The sequence below is a fragment of the Physeter macrocephalus genome, chromosome 12 (genome assembly GCF_002837175.3).
Source record: "Physeter macrocephalus isolate SW-GA chromosome 12, ASM283717v5, whole genome shotgun sequence".
Taxonomy (NCBI): domain Eukaryota; kingdom Metazoa; phylum Chordata; class Mammalia; order Artiodactyla; family Physeteridae; genus Physeter; species Physeter macrocephalus.
Window position 1 is genome coordinate 17,362,258 of NC_041225.1, and position 15,317 is coordinate 17,377,574.

The window sequence follows — 15,317 nt, forward strand, 5'->3', positions numbered from 1 at the left end:
ATGTATAACTGATTCACTTTGTTATAAAGCAGAAACTAACACACCATTGTAAAGCAATTATACTCCAATAAAGATGTTAAAATAAAATAAAATAAAATGCATGCTAATCATACTGCTCAATATCAAAAAAACAAACAACACAATCAAAAAATGGGAAGAAGATCTAAATAGACACTTCTCCAAAGACATACAGATGGCCAACAGGAACATTAAAAGATGCTCAACATCGCTAATTATTAAAGAAATGCAAATCAGAACTACAATGAGGTATCACCTCACACCAGTCAGAATGGCCATCATCAAAATGTCTACAAATAGGGCTTCCCTGGTGGCGCAGTGGTTGAGAATCCGCCTGCCAATGCAGGGGACACGGGTTCGTGCTTCGGTCCAGGAGGATCCCACGTGCCGCGGAGCAGCTGGGCCCGCGCGTCTTCTGAGCCTGCGCGTCCAGAGCCTGTGGTCCGCAATGGGAGAGGCCACAACAGTGAGAGGCCCGCATACTGCAAAAAAAAAAAAAAAAAAGTCTACAAATAATTAATGCTGGAGAGGGTGTGGAGAAAGAAGAACCCTCTTACACTGTTGGTGGGAATGTAAATTGGTATAGCCACTATGGAAAACAGCATGGAGGTTCCTTAAAAAACTAAAAATAGAGCTACAGTATGATACTGAAATCCTACTCCTGGACATATATCTGGAGAAAACCATACTTTGAAAAGATACATGTACCCCAATGATCACTGGTGCACTCTTTACAATAGCCAAGACATGGAAGCAACCTAATTGTCCATTGACAGATGAATGGATAAAGAAGATGTGGTACATATATACAATGGAATATTACTCAGCCATAAAAAAGAATGAAATAATGCCATTTGCAGCAACACAGATGGGCCTAGAGATCAGCATATTAAGTGAAGTAAGCCAGACAAAGACAAATATCATATGATGTCGCTTATATGTGGAATCTATAAAAAAATGATACAAATGAACTTATTTACAAAACAGAAAGAGATTCACAGACATAGAAAACAAACTTATGGTTACCAAAGGGGAAAGAGGGGTGGGAGAAAGGATAAATTAGGAGGTTGGGATTAACATATACACACTACTATGTATAAAATAGATAACCAACAAGGATGTACTGTATAGCACAGGGTACTATACTCAATATTTTGTAATAACCTATAAGGGAAAAGAATCTGAAAAGGAATATATATATGTATATGTACATAACTGAATCACTGTGCTGTACACCTGAAACTAACACAATACTGTAAATCAACTCCATTAAAAAATTCTTTAAAAAATGGATGCTAGGGCTTCCCTGGTGGTGCAGTGGTTGAGAGTCCGCCTGCCGATGCAGGGGACACGGGTTCGTGCCCTGGTCCGTGAAGATCCCATGTGCCATGGAGTGGCTAGGCCCGTGAGCCATGGCTGCTGAGCCTGCACATCCGGAGCCTGTGCTCTGCAACAGGAGAGGCCACAACAGTGAGAGGCCTGCATACCGCAAAAAAAACCCAAAAAAACCCGAAGATGCTAATATAAGAGCCATAAATGTATTGCAATAATAAGTATATCAATGCATATGATAATGAATGAGTCCAGAAAAGACAAACGGAGGATGTGGCAAAACCTTCCGGTGTACACTGTGGCCGTCCTTATCCTGTTAAACTGCACTGCAGCCACATATCTTCCCAAATAGCCATAAGACCCCTGCACAACACAAGAATATACCTAATAAGAAAAAGGAAAATGGAAAACTACATTCATAATCAGAAGTTCTCAAATCAGACCTTTAAATCACTGACCAATAAATCCACACTGAAAAGACATTCAAGAAATAGAAACTTTAGAAATAAAGCTGGTAGCTTCTTTTGCAGACTCCTCTAACTCCAATATGAGAAAACAGGCACTCAGAAAACTCGTTCAAGATGTTTAGGAGTTGCTTTTACCAAAGCCCAAAGGGGCTTTGGTTAAGCTATCTAACATGGTTTTTATCAAATGCCTGTTTTGGGGCTTAAAACCAACCCTCTGTGCAGCATTAGTAGGAGGTGATAAAAATCAGGGTTCTGCCATGGGGTGCGAGTCCCCTGATTTCTCTGTATGGACTTATTCTCAAAACAAATTACCATTTGGTTCTCAAGTTGCGCTCTCCATTAGAGCTCAGATGTATACACTTTTGTCCATTTCTAAGGGAGACACTCATTCAGAGACACTCAAAATAATGCTTTTACAGATAGTTGGTTATAATCAAGTAGACTCTCCAGAGAAACTCAAACCAGTGAAATAGAAAACTCTACAGATGACAGCACTGATAAACCAAGCTGTAATGTATGGTGATAGTTTTTTATAGTTTCCACTCAGCATTTTAACAAATAATATTACAAGCAACAGTTTGATTAGCAGAGGCTGAAATTCATGCTTTGTTACCTCAGAACGACTCTAAGACTTAAAATTCAACATGAGAAATCTGCACTTATTATAAACCTCACTGCAGAGAACAGAATGCTTCCTTCACAAAATGACATAATCAGAACCAAATCATAGATTTTTAAAGCAGTTTTGGAAAATGTCTTGTCAGGTGATTTGTCTGGCCAGAAATCAGATAGTGAAGGTTCTCAGTATGACATTAATATGGGATCTGACATACAGTTGTCATCTCCAGCTCAGAGTCCTAGAATAGATTTCGGTTGTTTCCAAATTTGGGCAATTATGGCTAAAGCTGCTATAAACACTGCATGTAGGTTTTTGTGTAGACATACATTTTCAACTCCTTTGGATAAATACCAACAAGCATGATTGCTGGATCACATGATAAGAGTATGTTTAGTTTTGTATGAAACTGCCGAACAGCCTTACAAAGTGACTGTACCATTTTGAATTCCCACCAGCAATGAATAAGAATTCCTGTTGACCCACATCCTCACCAGCATTTGTTGTGTTTCCGATTTTGGCCATTCTAATAGATATGTATTGGTATCTCATTGTTGTTTTAAATTTGCATTTCCAGATGACATATGATGTGGCGCATCTTTTTATATGCTTATTTGCCATCTGTACAACTTCTTTGGTGAGATGTCTGTAAAGGTCTTTGGCCCATTTTTTAAGTGGGTTATTTCTTATTGTTGAGTTTTTTTTTTAAGTTTTTTGTATATTTTGGAAAACCTATCTATCTATCTATTCTTAAGGTACAGTTGATGTACAATATTATGTTTCATGTGTATAACACAGTGATTCACAATTTTTAAAGGTTATATGCCATTTATAACCTGATTTATTTCACTTAGCATAATACCCTCCATGTCCATCCATGTTGTTACAAAGCACAAAATTTCATATATGGTATATTCATATTCATGAATATATATATGTATATATTCCCATACATATATATACACACACACACATATATATACCACATCTTCATTATCTATTCACCTGTTGATGGACACTTAGGTTTTTTCCATATGTTGGCAACTGTAAATAATGATTCTATGAACACTGGGCGGCATGTATCTTTTCAAATTAATATTTTCATTTTCTTCAGATAAGTACCCAGGAGTGGAATTCCTGGGTCATATGGTAGTTCTATTTTTATCAATAGTTTTTTGAGAAATCTCTATACTGTTTTCCATAGTGGCTGCATCAATTTCCATTTCTAGTGCACGAGGGTTCCCTTTTCTCCACATCCTCCCCAACATTTGTTATTTGTGGTCTTTTGGATGATGACCATTCTGACAGGTATGAGCTGATATCCCATTGTGGTTTTAATTTGCATTTCTCTGATGATTAGTGATGTTGAGCATCTTTTCATGTGCCTGTTAGCCATCTGTGTGTCTTCTTTGGAAAAATGTCTATTCAGTTCTTCTGACCATTTTTAAATTGAGCTGTCTTTTTAAAATTGAGTTGTGGATAGCAGTTCTTTATCAGAGGTGTCTTTTGCAAATACTTTCTTCCAGTCTCTGGCTTGTCTTCTCATCTACTTGACATTGTGTTGTGTGGAGTAGAAGTCTTTAATTTTAATGAAGTACAGTTTATCAATTATTTATTTCATGGATTGTGCTTAAGGGTTGTATCTAAAAAGTAATCACCATACCCAAGGTCATCTACGTTTTCTCCTATGTTATCTTCTAGAGGTTTCATAGTTTTGCATTTTACATTTAGGCCTATGATTCATTTTGCATTAATATGAAAGGTGTAATGTCTCTGTCTAGATTCTTTGTTTTTTTGTGTGTGGGTGGGGTTTTGTTTGTTTTGGGTTTTTTGTTGTTGTTGTTTGTTTGCACGTGGATGTCCAGTTTTTCCAGTACCATTTGTTGAAAAGACTGTCTTTGCTCTATTGTATTGCTTTTGCCTTTATCAAAGATCACTTGACTATATTTATCTGGATCTATTTCTGGGCTTTCTATTCTGTTCCATTGGTCTGTCTATTCTTTTGCCAATACCACGCTGTCTTGATTACTGTAGCCTTATAGTAAGTCTTAAGTCAGGTAGTGTCAGTACTCCAATTGTGTTTCTTCAGTATCTTTTAATTCTTTACCTCTCCATATAAACTGTAGAATCCATTTGTTAATATACACAAAATAATTTGCTGCAATTTTGTTCAGAATTGCACTGAATCTGTAGACCAAGCTGGGAAGAGCTGACATCTTGACAATATTGAGTTTTCCTTTCCACGAACATGGACTATCTCTTCATTTATTTAGTTCTTCTTTGATTTCATTCACCAGTTTTGTAGTTTTCCTCATATAAATTTTACACAAAGTTTATTAGATTTAACTTAAGTACTTCTTTTGAAGGGGGTGCTCATATAAATGTGTTTTTGATTTCAAATTCCACTTCTTCATTGCTAGTAAATAGGGAAGCAACTGACTTTGCATATTAACCTTGTATCCAGCAACCTTGTTATAAATGTTTATTAGTTCCAGAGTTTTTGTTGATTCTTTTGGATTTTCTAGGATATCATGTCATCTAGATTAGATTTTAATATTGAAATCTTTTTAGCTTCAAATATACAAATTCAAACCAAACCAGTTTTGGAATCACTGGACACAGAGACCCAAACTAACTTTTTAGTAACAGATAGCGCTATTGATCATTCAACTCCATGGGATATTCTAACTTCTTGGGCCTAGAGATATTTGATGCACAAATGCAGACATAGAGACCTTTTTTTTTTAATATTATGCTTCTAGGAAATATTCTGAAAACACTCCAGCTTTTTAGAAGTGTTGATTTATCTGACATAGAAATCCAAACAGAAGAACTTCTACTACTAAAATATACCTGTTTAGAAAGAAAAGTTCGTTTAAGCAGTATAGAAACACAGAAAATGAGTATTGGTTTTGAAACCTGGGGATTTTTTTTTTTTCACCAGCAATGAAACATAAACAGCAATAGATACATTTCTTTCTGGCTGGTTCAGCCTGAACACTATGGAACCTCAGTTTAGAGTTATAGAAACCTAAGCATGTGCTGAACTATGCTCAGGACTTAACTTCTAACAAGAGGAGTTCACATTTGGGATAAACTTAAAATTTTTCTCATGAACTGACAAAATGGAAAACAGAGACAATGGTATTTTAACTATGCATAGGTTCATTACAATTCTTTGCCTTTTATACACATATATATGAAATCTATGATAAATGTGAGTGTTATAAAGACATTGACCTATTAAAATAAACGGACAGCTGACTTCTCAGCAGAAATAATTTAAGTCAGAAGACAGTAGGATATCATCAAAGAGTTAAAATAAAAATAATTCCCAAACTGTAGAATTCTCTACCTAGCAAAAATATCCTTCAGTACAGTAAGGTTGCAATAGAGGTAGTGAGAAACACTCAGCTTTTGGATACATTTTGAAGACAAAATCAACTGGATTGGATATGGGTATATAAAAGAGAAATCATGGATCACTTCAAGGTTTCAGTATGAATGGAGTTTCCATTGACTGAGATGAGAAGACTGAAAGAGCGGGTTTGTGTGTGTCAGAGGGGGAAGGGTGGAGAAACTCAGGTTTGGAAATGTTAATTTGAGAGGCCTATTAGACATCCTAGTGAAGATGACAAGAAGGTGGTTGGACATTCAAGTTTACAGTTCAAGAGAGAAGTCCAGGCTACAGATATACATTTGAGAGTCAAGAGTAAATACGTGAAAGTGAATGAGATCACCTAGGGATGAGTATAGATATAAAAAAGCAGCAGTCTAAGGACTGAACTCAGGGACACTTCCAACATTTGGAGGTAAGGAGATGAGGAAGAACTATCAGGAAAGACTGAATAGGACAGCCAAAGAGATAAAAAGAAAATCAAATGAGCATGGTATCTCAGAAGCCAAATGAACAAAGTGTTTAAAGGAGCAGAGAAAGAGAACGTAAGTGATCAACTTTGTCAAATGTTGCCGATAGGTCAAATAAAATGAAGACTGATAACTGACCACTGGATTGAGCAACATGAAAGTAAATATTACCTTGAAAAGAAGTTTTGATAGGATGGTGAGGGAGAAAGGAAGATTATAGTAGGTTCAAGAGAAAACAAGAAGTGAGACATTGGAGCCAGAAGTTCAGGCAACTCTTTCAGTGAAATTCCTGTAAATGAGACACAAGATTTAGAACAAATATAGGACATATGAATAACATGATTACAAATCTGATTACAAAGGGACAAATACAAAAACAATGCACCAACTATTTCAGAATTTATAATTTCTCAAGTATACACAGATCATTATCAAAAACTGACCATAAAAGTAGAGAACAACAAATTTCAGAAATTTTAAATCTAACAGTATGTTAACAAAACAATGTAATTAAGCAAGAAATCAATCACAAAGGGAAAATTCATTATGTTTTTTGGATATTTAAAATCACACTTATAAATAACCAATGGATCAAATCAAAAGTAATAATGGAAATTAGAAAGTATTTTATAAAGAAAGAAGTACATAACAAAACTTGTAGCTTACATTAAAAGAAGTATTTTGAGGAGAATTTATGGCCTTAAATGTTTATATGAGAAAAAAGACTTAAAAGTAATAAATGTAAGCATCCATCTTAAGAAATTAAAAAATAGAAAATAAATTTAAAGAAAATAGAAGAAAGGAAATAATAAAGAACAGAAGTTAATGAACTAATAAGACAAACAATAGGGAAACTGGTCCTTTGAAAAGACTAATAACAGACTAGAAAAACAGCAAATCACTACTGATTCTGTGGACAGTAAAATGTTGATAGAATATTGTATACAACATTATTCTAAAAATGTTTTAAAATTTAGAGAAAATGGACAAATGCCATAAAAAAATATATATTGAAAGGCATAAGAAGAAATCTGATTGTCCCTTTTTCCATTAAACAAATAAAAGCTTCCCTCAAAGAAAAATTGAGACCTAATTGGTTTCACTGGGAAGTAATAAATTATTCCAGATGATGAAAGAAGACAAATGAATTGGAAAGATTATTATAAAGTTTATATTACATTGATGACAAAATCTGATTTAAAAAACCCCCAAGATTGGCAAATTATTAGCCAATCTCATTTATAAAAATAGAGTTAAAAATATTTTAAACAAAGCATTAGTTAACTGAGACCAGAAATTTATAAAAAGTATAATATACCCTGACCAATTTGACAAAGCACATCCATTCCTGAAAAAAACACTCTCAGTAATCCACAAATAGAAGGAAACCTCTTCATTCTGATAGAAAACATCTGGGAAAAACATGCAGCTAACATCATACTAACTATTGAGAGTCTGAATGCTTCCCCTAAGATGTGGAACAAGGCAAAGAGGTCCACTTCACCAATTCCATTCAACAAATCACTGGATGTTCTAGCCAGTGCAATAAGGCAAGAAAAATAAAGGGGAAAAAAGCATGCAGATTGAACAAGTAAAAAGGTCTTTATTTGCAGATGATCTAATTATCTATGTAGAAAATTGAACAGAATCTATAAAAAGGCTACTAGAACTAAAAGGTATATTTAGCACGGCTGTAGAATACTGGATAAATAAATAAAAATAAATTGTAGGACTTTTGGTTTTAGCCCTGACATGTAAAGAGCTTAGGAGCCATCAATCCCACTGTTATGGGGGAAATAAAAAGAAAGATGAATAAGCTGAGAGTCAAAGACTTTTCATGGACATATCAGAGTAGTGAGTTGCAAGACAAATCACCACCCCCAAAACTGAAAAGTATGGCAAATTAGGGAACTTACAATGGAGATCTGCTTATCTAAAGCAGAAGTCACTGGAATTATAATTGGTTAAGAACATTTAAAAAATAAACACCTCATCAAAGATATACAGATAGCAAATAGCAATATGAAAAGACGTTCCACATTACTTGTCATTAGAGAATTGCAAATTAAAACAATGAGATATCACTACACACTTATAATGGCTAAAATACAAAACTCTGACAATACCAAATGCCGACAAGGATGTGGAGCAACAGAAAGTCTCCTTCACTGCTGATGGGAATGCAAAATTTTACAGTCACTTTGGAAGAGAATTTGGCAGTTTCTTACAAAGCTAAATAAGTTTTTCTATATATGATTCAGCAATTGTGCTCCTAGGTATTTCCTGAACTGATCTGAAAACTTCTGTCCACACAAAAATCTACACATGAAAGTTTATAGCAGCTTTATTCACAACTGCCAAAAACTGGAAGCAACCAAGATGACCTTCAATAGGTGCATGGATAAACACAATGTGGTACATACATATGATAGAATATTATTCAATGGGAAGAAATGAGGTCATCAAGGTATGAAAAGACATGGATGAACCTTAAATGCACATTACTAAGTGAAAGAAGTCAATTTGAAAAGGCTGTGTGCTGTATGATTTCAATTATATGACATTCTGGATAAGGCAAACATTACCTCAGCCAGGCGACCAAAGTCAAAATCAACAGTAATGAATCATATCAATAAGATGTACTCATGACACCCTGGGTATCTGTGTATACTAAAACGGCACTTTAATTCTGTGATCTTTCTCTCAAAAACATTACCCAACCTAATCATGAGAAAACCATCAGACAAACCCCAACTGAGAGATATTCTACAAAATACCTGATCAGTACTCCTCAAAACTGTCAAGGTCATCAAAAACAAGGAAAGTCTGAGATTGCCAAGAGAAGCCTAAGGAGACATGACAACTAAATGTAATGTGGTATCCTGGATGGGATCCTGGAACAGAAGAAGGACATTAGGGAAAAACTAAGGAAATCTGAATAAATTACAGACTTTAGTTAATTATAGTGTATCAATGTTGAGTCATTAATTTTAAAAAATGTACCATACTAATGTAAGATGTTATTAACAGAGGAAATTGGGTGCGAGGTATGTAGGAACTTTTCACTATCTTCACAATTTTTCTGTAAATCTAAAACTGTTATATAATAAAAAGTTTATTTTTTAAAAACAATCGTATTGATATTTTCGTATACAAGCAATAAACAATCAGAAAGTGAAATTCTAAAATTCCACTTACAACAGCATCAAAAAATGGAAAATACTTAGGGATAAATCTTACAAAAGAAATGCGAGATCTATATGTATAAAACATTGCAGAGGGAAATTAAAGACCTAAATAAAGAAATGGAAGGTGTTCATGAGTGGGACTTTTTCCCCAATTCCAATCAAATCCCCAAGCAGGCTTTTGTGTTTATGCTATGAAGCTAATTCTAAAATTAAAATAAAATGCAAAGGAACCAGAATAGCCAAAACAACTTTGAGAAAGAACAAAGTTGGAGGACTAACATTACCTAATTTGAGGATTTAAAAAAAAACCAGGAATCAGGAATGTTGTATTGGCATCAAGATATATATAGATCCACCAAACAAAATAGATAATCAAGAAACAGACCTACACATATATGGACAACTGACTTACTACAAAGGTACAAAACAATTCAGTGTAGACAAGTAAGGAAAGTTTTTCAACAAATGGTGCTGAAACAATTGGATCTCCATATGCAAAAAAACTGAACTTTGAGCTACACCTTGTACTATATACAAAAATTAACTTGCATAGATTTAAATTTAAGAACTGAAACTATAAAACTGCTAGAAGAAAACACAGGAGAAAAATCTCGTCTTAGGCTTGACAACAATTTCTTTAAAAGAACACAAAAGCTGCATATAAATTTTTAAAAATCAGTAAGTTTTACTTAATCAAAAATCAAAAACATTTCCTCTTTAAAAGACACTTAAGAAAATAAAAAGGCAGGCCATAGACTGGGAAGAAAATATTTGCCAAACACATATGTACCTAACAAAGGACTTTTATCTAGAATATAGTGAGGATTTTTATGACTTAATGGTATAAAAAACTCAATAAAAGTGTGCAAAAGTTCTGAACAGACACTGAAGAAGATATATGTATGGCACATAAGGACATGAATGGATGCTCAAAATTACTAGTTATTAGAGAACGCAAATCAAAACCATAATACATACCTATTAGGATGGCTAAAACTATAAAGATACTGCATACCAAGTGTTGGTGAGGATATGTAACAACTGGAACTCACACACTGCTGGTGCAAATGTAAAATAAAATAATACAGCCACTCTGGAAAACAGTTTAATGGTTTCTTCAAAAGTTAAACATATATCCATCATATGACTCAGTCTTAGGTATTTACCCAAGAGAAATAAAAGCATATGTCCATACAAAGACCCATATAAGAATACTCATAACAGTTTTATATGTTATAGCCCTAAACTGGAAGCAACTGAAATATTTATGTGGTATATTCATACAATGGAATACTACTCAGCAATAAAAAGGAATAAACTATTGATTATATGTGACAACATGGATAAATCTCAGAATAATGATGCTGAGTGAAAGTAGCCCAACAAAAGAATATATACTGTATGATTTCACTTATATAACATTTTAGAAAATCCAAACAAATCTCTATGACAGAAGCCAAGTCAGTGGTTGCCTGGGGAGGGCAGCGTAGGGGAGAGGTTAGAGGAGTACGAGAAGACTTTGTGGAGCGATGGATAGGGCCACTATCTTGAGGGTGGTGATGGTTTTACAGGTACATACACATGTCAAAACTTACCATACTGAACACTTTAAATATGTGTAGTTTACTGTACATATATCAATTAAACTTGAATAATACTGTTAAAAGAAAACAACTGTACACAAAAAAAACCTCTAAATTATTGTACATTTATCTGTTAGAATAGTTTAATAAACCACGATAATGCTTTCAAAGAATTTCTAATGACATATGTAAATGTTTATGGTATACAATTAAGTGAAATTGGCCAAATACATAACTTAATATAGGATGATATCAATTACATAGAAAGCTTTTATACATACAGATAGATCTATTTCTGGTTAGAAAAATGATCTATATTAATAATAGTTTTCCCTGGGTTATGGAATCATGGGTGATTTAAATTACCTGTATGCTTTTCTCTATTTTCCAAAGTTTTCTTTGTTGTCCTTCTTATTTTATTATTAGTTTTATTTTACCTGAGCTTGTAATATCCTTTTAAGCAGGGAAGTAAAAAATAAATGAAGGGAAAAAATTTAAGTGGCTCTCTGTCCTGACAAGTGATTCCAATATATGCACCACAGACCCGTGAAAGACCAAAGAGGGGATTTTGGAATTCACATATGAACCAAGTATTATCTGTAGATTTAATAATATACTTCACACTCATATGAACTATTATATTTCATATGTTCATAGACGCACTGAAATTCAACCTTACTGAATCTGTAGAATGTCTATTTCTCACATCAATAGATACTACAAGTAAAACACTAACATGGAGGTCTTCAAAAACTTATTCCCCTACGTCATTGCCTGTAGGTTGCTTCAATTGGAATATCTTCTGCTACCTTTCTGCAATATGTAGAAAGTGCTAAGCATAGTACATGGCATTCAATTAATAGAAGTTTTATTACATGTTCCTATTTCTCTGCTGTGGCTTTTATTACATGCTAAACTACCCCTTTCCTAAGCTACTATCAAACCAGTGCTCTATGCTTTCTTATATCGTTCAGATCCCAGAATATAACTAAAGTTATAAGGTAAATTAAACAGTGAGGGCTTCCCTGGTGGTGCAGTGGTTAGAGATCCACCTGGCAGTGCAGGTGACATGGGTTCGAGCCCTGGTCTGGGAAGATCCCACATGTCGCAGAGCAACTAAGCCTGTGCCCCACACTACTGAGCCCGCGCGCCACAACTACTGAAGCCTGCATGCCCTAGAGCCCATGCTCCACAACAAGAGAAGCCACTGCAATGAGAAGCCCACACACCGCAACGAAGAGTAGCTCCCGCTCGCTGCAACTAGAGAAAGCCTGCGTGCAGCAACGAAGACCCAGTGCAGCCAAAAATAAATAAATAAAAAACAAAAATAAATTAAACAATGAAATACCAAAGTCAAATATGCTCTTTACACAGAAGGGCTTTGTAAAAGCTATTTCAGCTAAACACTGAGGCTTTCTGCAAATATAAGATTAAGATTACTAGTTAAGTGTGGCATTCCCAGTCTGTGACTGACCTTCAGGAAATAGTTTAAGGTCTGCTAAGGTGTCTACGACTGCTTCATAATAATCCTCTCAGAAAATAAAGTCAACAAATAACTTAATTATCACTATAAAATACACTACAAAAAGCAGAGCTATTATTTATAGTTAAACTATTAGTTGTTTAATGGTAAGTGAGTTTACCTCAAAGAATTATTCTCTGCTTTTTGTCTGCCAAGTTCACTTTCGGTATCCACTGCCTTTCTTGCTAGTGATTTCATTTCTTTTTCCACAGTGGTTATGGTTTCCTTCATCAAAGTCATATTTGACATTTGTTCCATACGTTCATCATCGAGCTATATAAGCAGAATGACAAAGTTACTGCCATCACTAAAAACGTTTCAGTAATCTTCCTAAAGAGACATCCTCTCTTTGTACAAACCCGTATATAAGATTCACACAATGAGATGATCAGATTAGACTTGAACGTTGCAGGAGGCTGTATGGACAAGGCGACCGTGGAGCAGGAACTCAGACAAGCCACTGCACAGCTTTTCCATAAAGCCTATCACAGTATATGCATCTATATTTTCAGTCTGGTTCAGCTGGACTACAGCACACATAGCTTATTTGCAAAAGGATTTCTTATTTGTTGCTCAGCATTAACAAATTACATATATAAAGTGGGATTATGAAAAATGTTTTTCTCCTGTCTACTGCTTTTTTAAAAACTCATTATAACAACATAAAACAGATGAATTCAGAAATATAATCAATTAAATTTGGTTAACAGAAAGTTGAATTCCCTTAATTCTGTTTATATAGTCAAAACATTTCAAATACATATTCATAGCATCTCAAATCCTTGATTAGTAAAAAGGTGATGCTTCACAATTAAATTCAGTTTAAATACATTTCATTAATTGCCATTTCATTATAATTTTCTCTACCCTAGCTACTCTTTAGGTAGAATAAGCCAGTTTTTCTATCCCTGGCAATGTTATCGTTAATGCAACAGGGAGATGAAAAAGTTGCTAAATCCCTTAGAATGCATCCCTGATGGTTTTTTTTTAAAAGAACACACTTTGCAACCTAACACAAAAAAAGACTTCACTCACATTTTTTAGAAGGAAATAAATAATGAAAAAGTGACTATTTACACCATACATACTACCATAAATATATCAGGATTACAAACACTATAAAAAAAAACCAACTTCTCTGAACACAGAAAAGGGGGAAAGGGGGGAACCACTGAGAGTTTATAGCCGAAAGTGCAAAAGTGATTTTTCTTTACGTTATGAACTGTACACTCCAGCTCCTCTATCCTTTGTTCCAAGTGAGCCTTCTCGTTAAACGCTGTCTCTTGGGCAATCTGTTTAAAAAACAAAAACAAAAACAAAACAGAGCGCTTTCAATGTCACTGCATTGTGTCTCACAAATGCTTGATAGATAAAATTCTTTCAAACCTTTAGCCTTTCCCTTAGACTATCTCGTTCTGTGGCCATTCTTCGTAAATCAGTGAAGGCCACATCTCTCTCAGTCTCCACCCGCCGGAGGATGGCATGTGCTGTTGTTGATTTAGAAGATTTACAGCTTTTCATCATTTCTCGTCGAAGTCGGGAAATTTCTTCCTGTGCCTATTATTTAAATACACAGATAGACTTTTATTTAACAAGCTTTAGAACAGAAATAAATAAAGCTATCTTTTTTTTTTTTTTTTTTTTGCGGTACGCGGGCCCTCTCACTGTTGTGGCCTCTTCCGTTGCGGAGCACAGGCTCTGGACGCGCAGGCTCAGCAGCCATGGCTCATGGGTCCAGCTGCTCCGTGGCATGTGGGATCTTCCCGGACCGGGGCACGAACCCGCATCCCCTGCATCAGCAGGCGGGCTCTCAACCACTGCGGCACCAGGGAAGCCCAATACAGCTATCTTATATCCAGCCAATTAAAATGCAAACCCATATAAATATGCATGCAGCAGGATAATGGTATAATTCTTTAATGAGTTTACACAAATAAATGCAAATGATGCTCCCATATGTAAATGAATGTCTACAAATAGAAGGTTGGTTTACAATATCTTTGCCAAAAATTAAAAAAAAAAAAATTTGGAAGCAGTCAATGAAAGAGACAGTGTTTTACTAAGAAATATATATGGTACTCCATCCATTTTTTTTTAGACTTTTTTTTAACATCTTTATTGGAGTATAATTGCTTTACAATGTTGTGTCAGTTTCTGCAGTATAACAAAGTGAAACAGCTATATGTACACATACATCCCCATATCCCCTCCCTCTTGCATCTCCCTCCCACACTCCCTATCCCACCCTTCTAGGTGGTCACAAAGCACTGAGCTGATCTCCCTGTGCTATGCGGCTGCTTCCCACTACCTTACAGTATTTGTTTTTCTCTTTCTGACTTACTTCACTCTGTATGACAGACTCTAGGTCCATCCACCTCACTACAAATAACTCAATTTCATTTCTTTCTATGGCTGAGTAACATTCCATTGTATATGTGTGCCACATCTTCTTTATCCATTCACCTGTCAATGGACACTTAAGTTGCTTCCATGTCCTGGCTATCGTAAATAGTGTTGCAATGGACCATGTCTCTTTTTGAATTATGGTTTTCTCAGTAGTTGGATTGCTGGGTCATATGGTACTTCTACTTTTAGATTTTTAAGGAACCTCCATACTCTTCTCCATAGTGGCTGTATCAATTTACATTCCCACCAACAGTGCAAGAGGGTTCCCTTTTCTTCACACCCTCTCCAGCATTTATTGTTGGTAGATTTTTTGATGAT

At 35.1% G+C, this 15,317-nt stretch overlaps 1 protein-coding gene across 1 annotated transcript in view; it reads right to left on the reverse strand.

Annotated features, from left to right (window-relative positions):
• The window catches only part of TSGA10 (testis specific 10), a 106,927-nt gene that overhangs the window by 53,672 nt on the left and 37,938 nt on the right, over positions 1–15,317 (reverse strand). The window contains exons 7-9 of the mRNA XM_024129966.3: positions 13,980–14,150; positions 13,808–13,885; positions 12,715–12,866 (exon numbers count right to left, since the gene is read on the reverse strand). Of these exons, the coding sequence (XP_023985734.1) occupies positions 12,715–12,866; positions 13,808–13,885; positions 13,980–14,150 (401 nt within the window). The remainder of the gene's footprint in view (positions 1–12,714; positions 12,867–13,807; positions 13,886–13,979; positions 14,151–15,317) is intronic.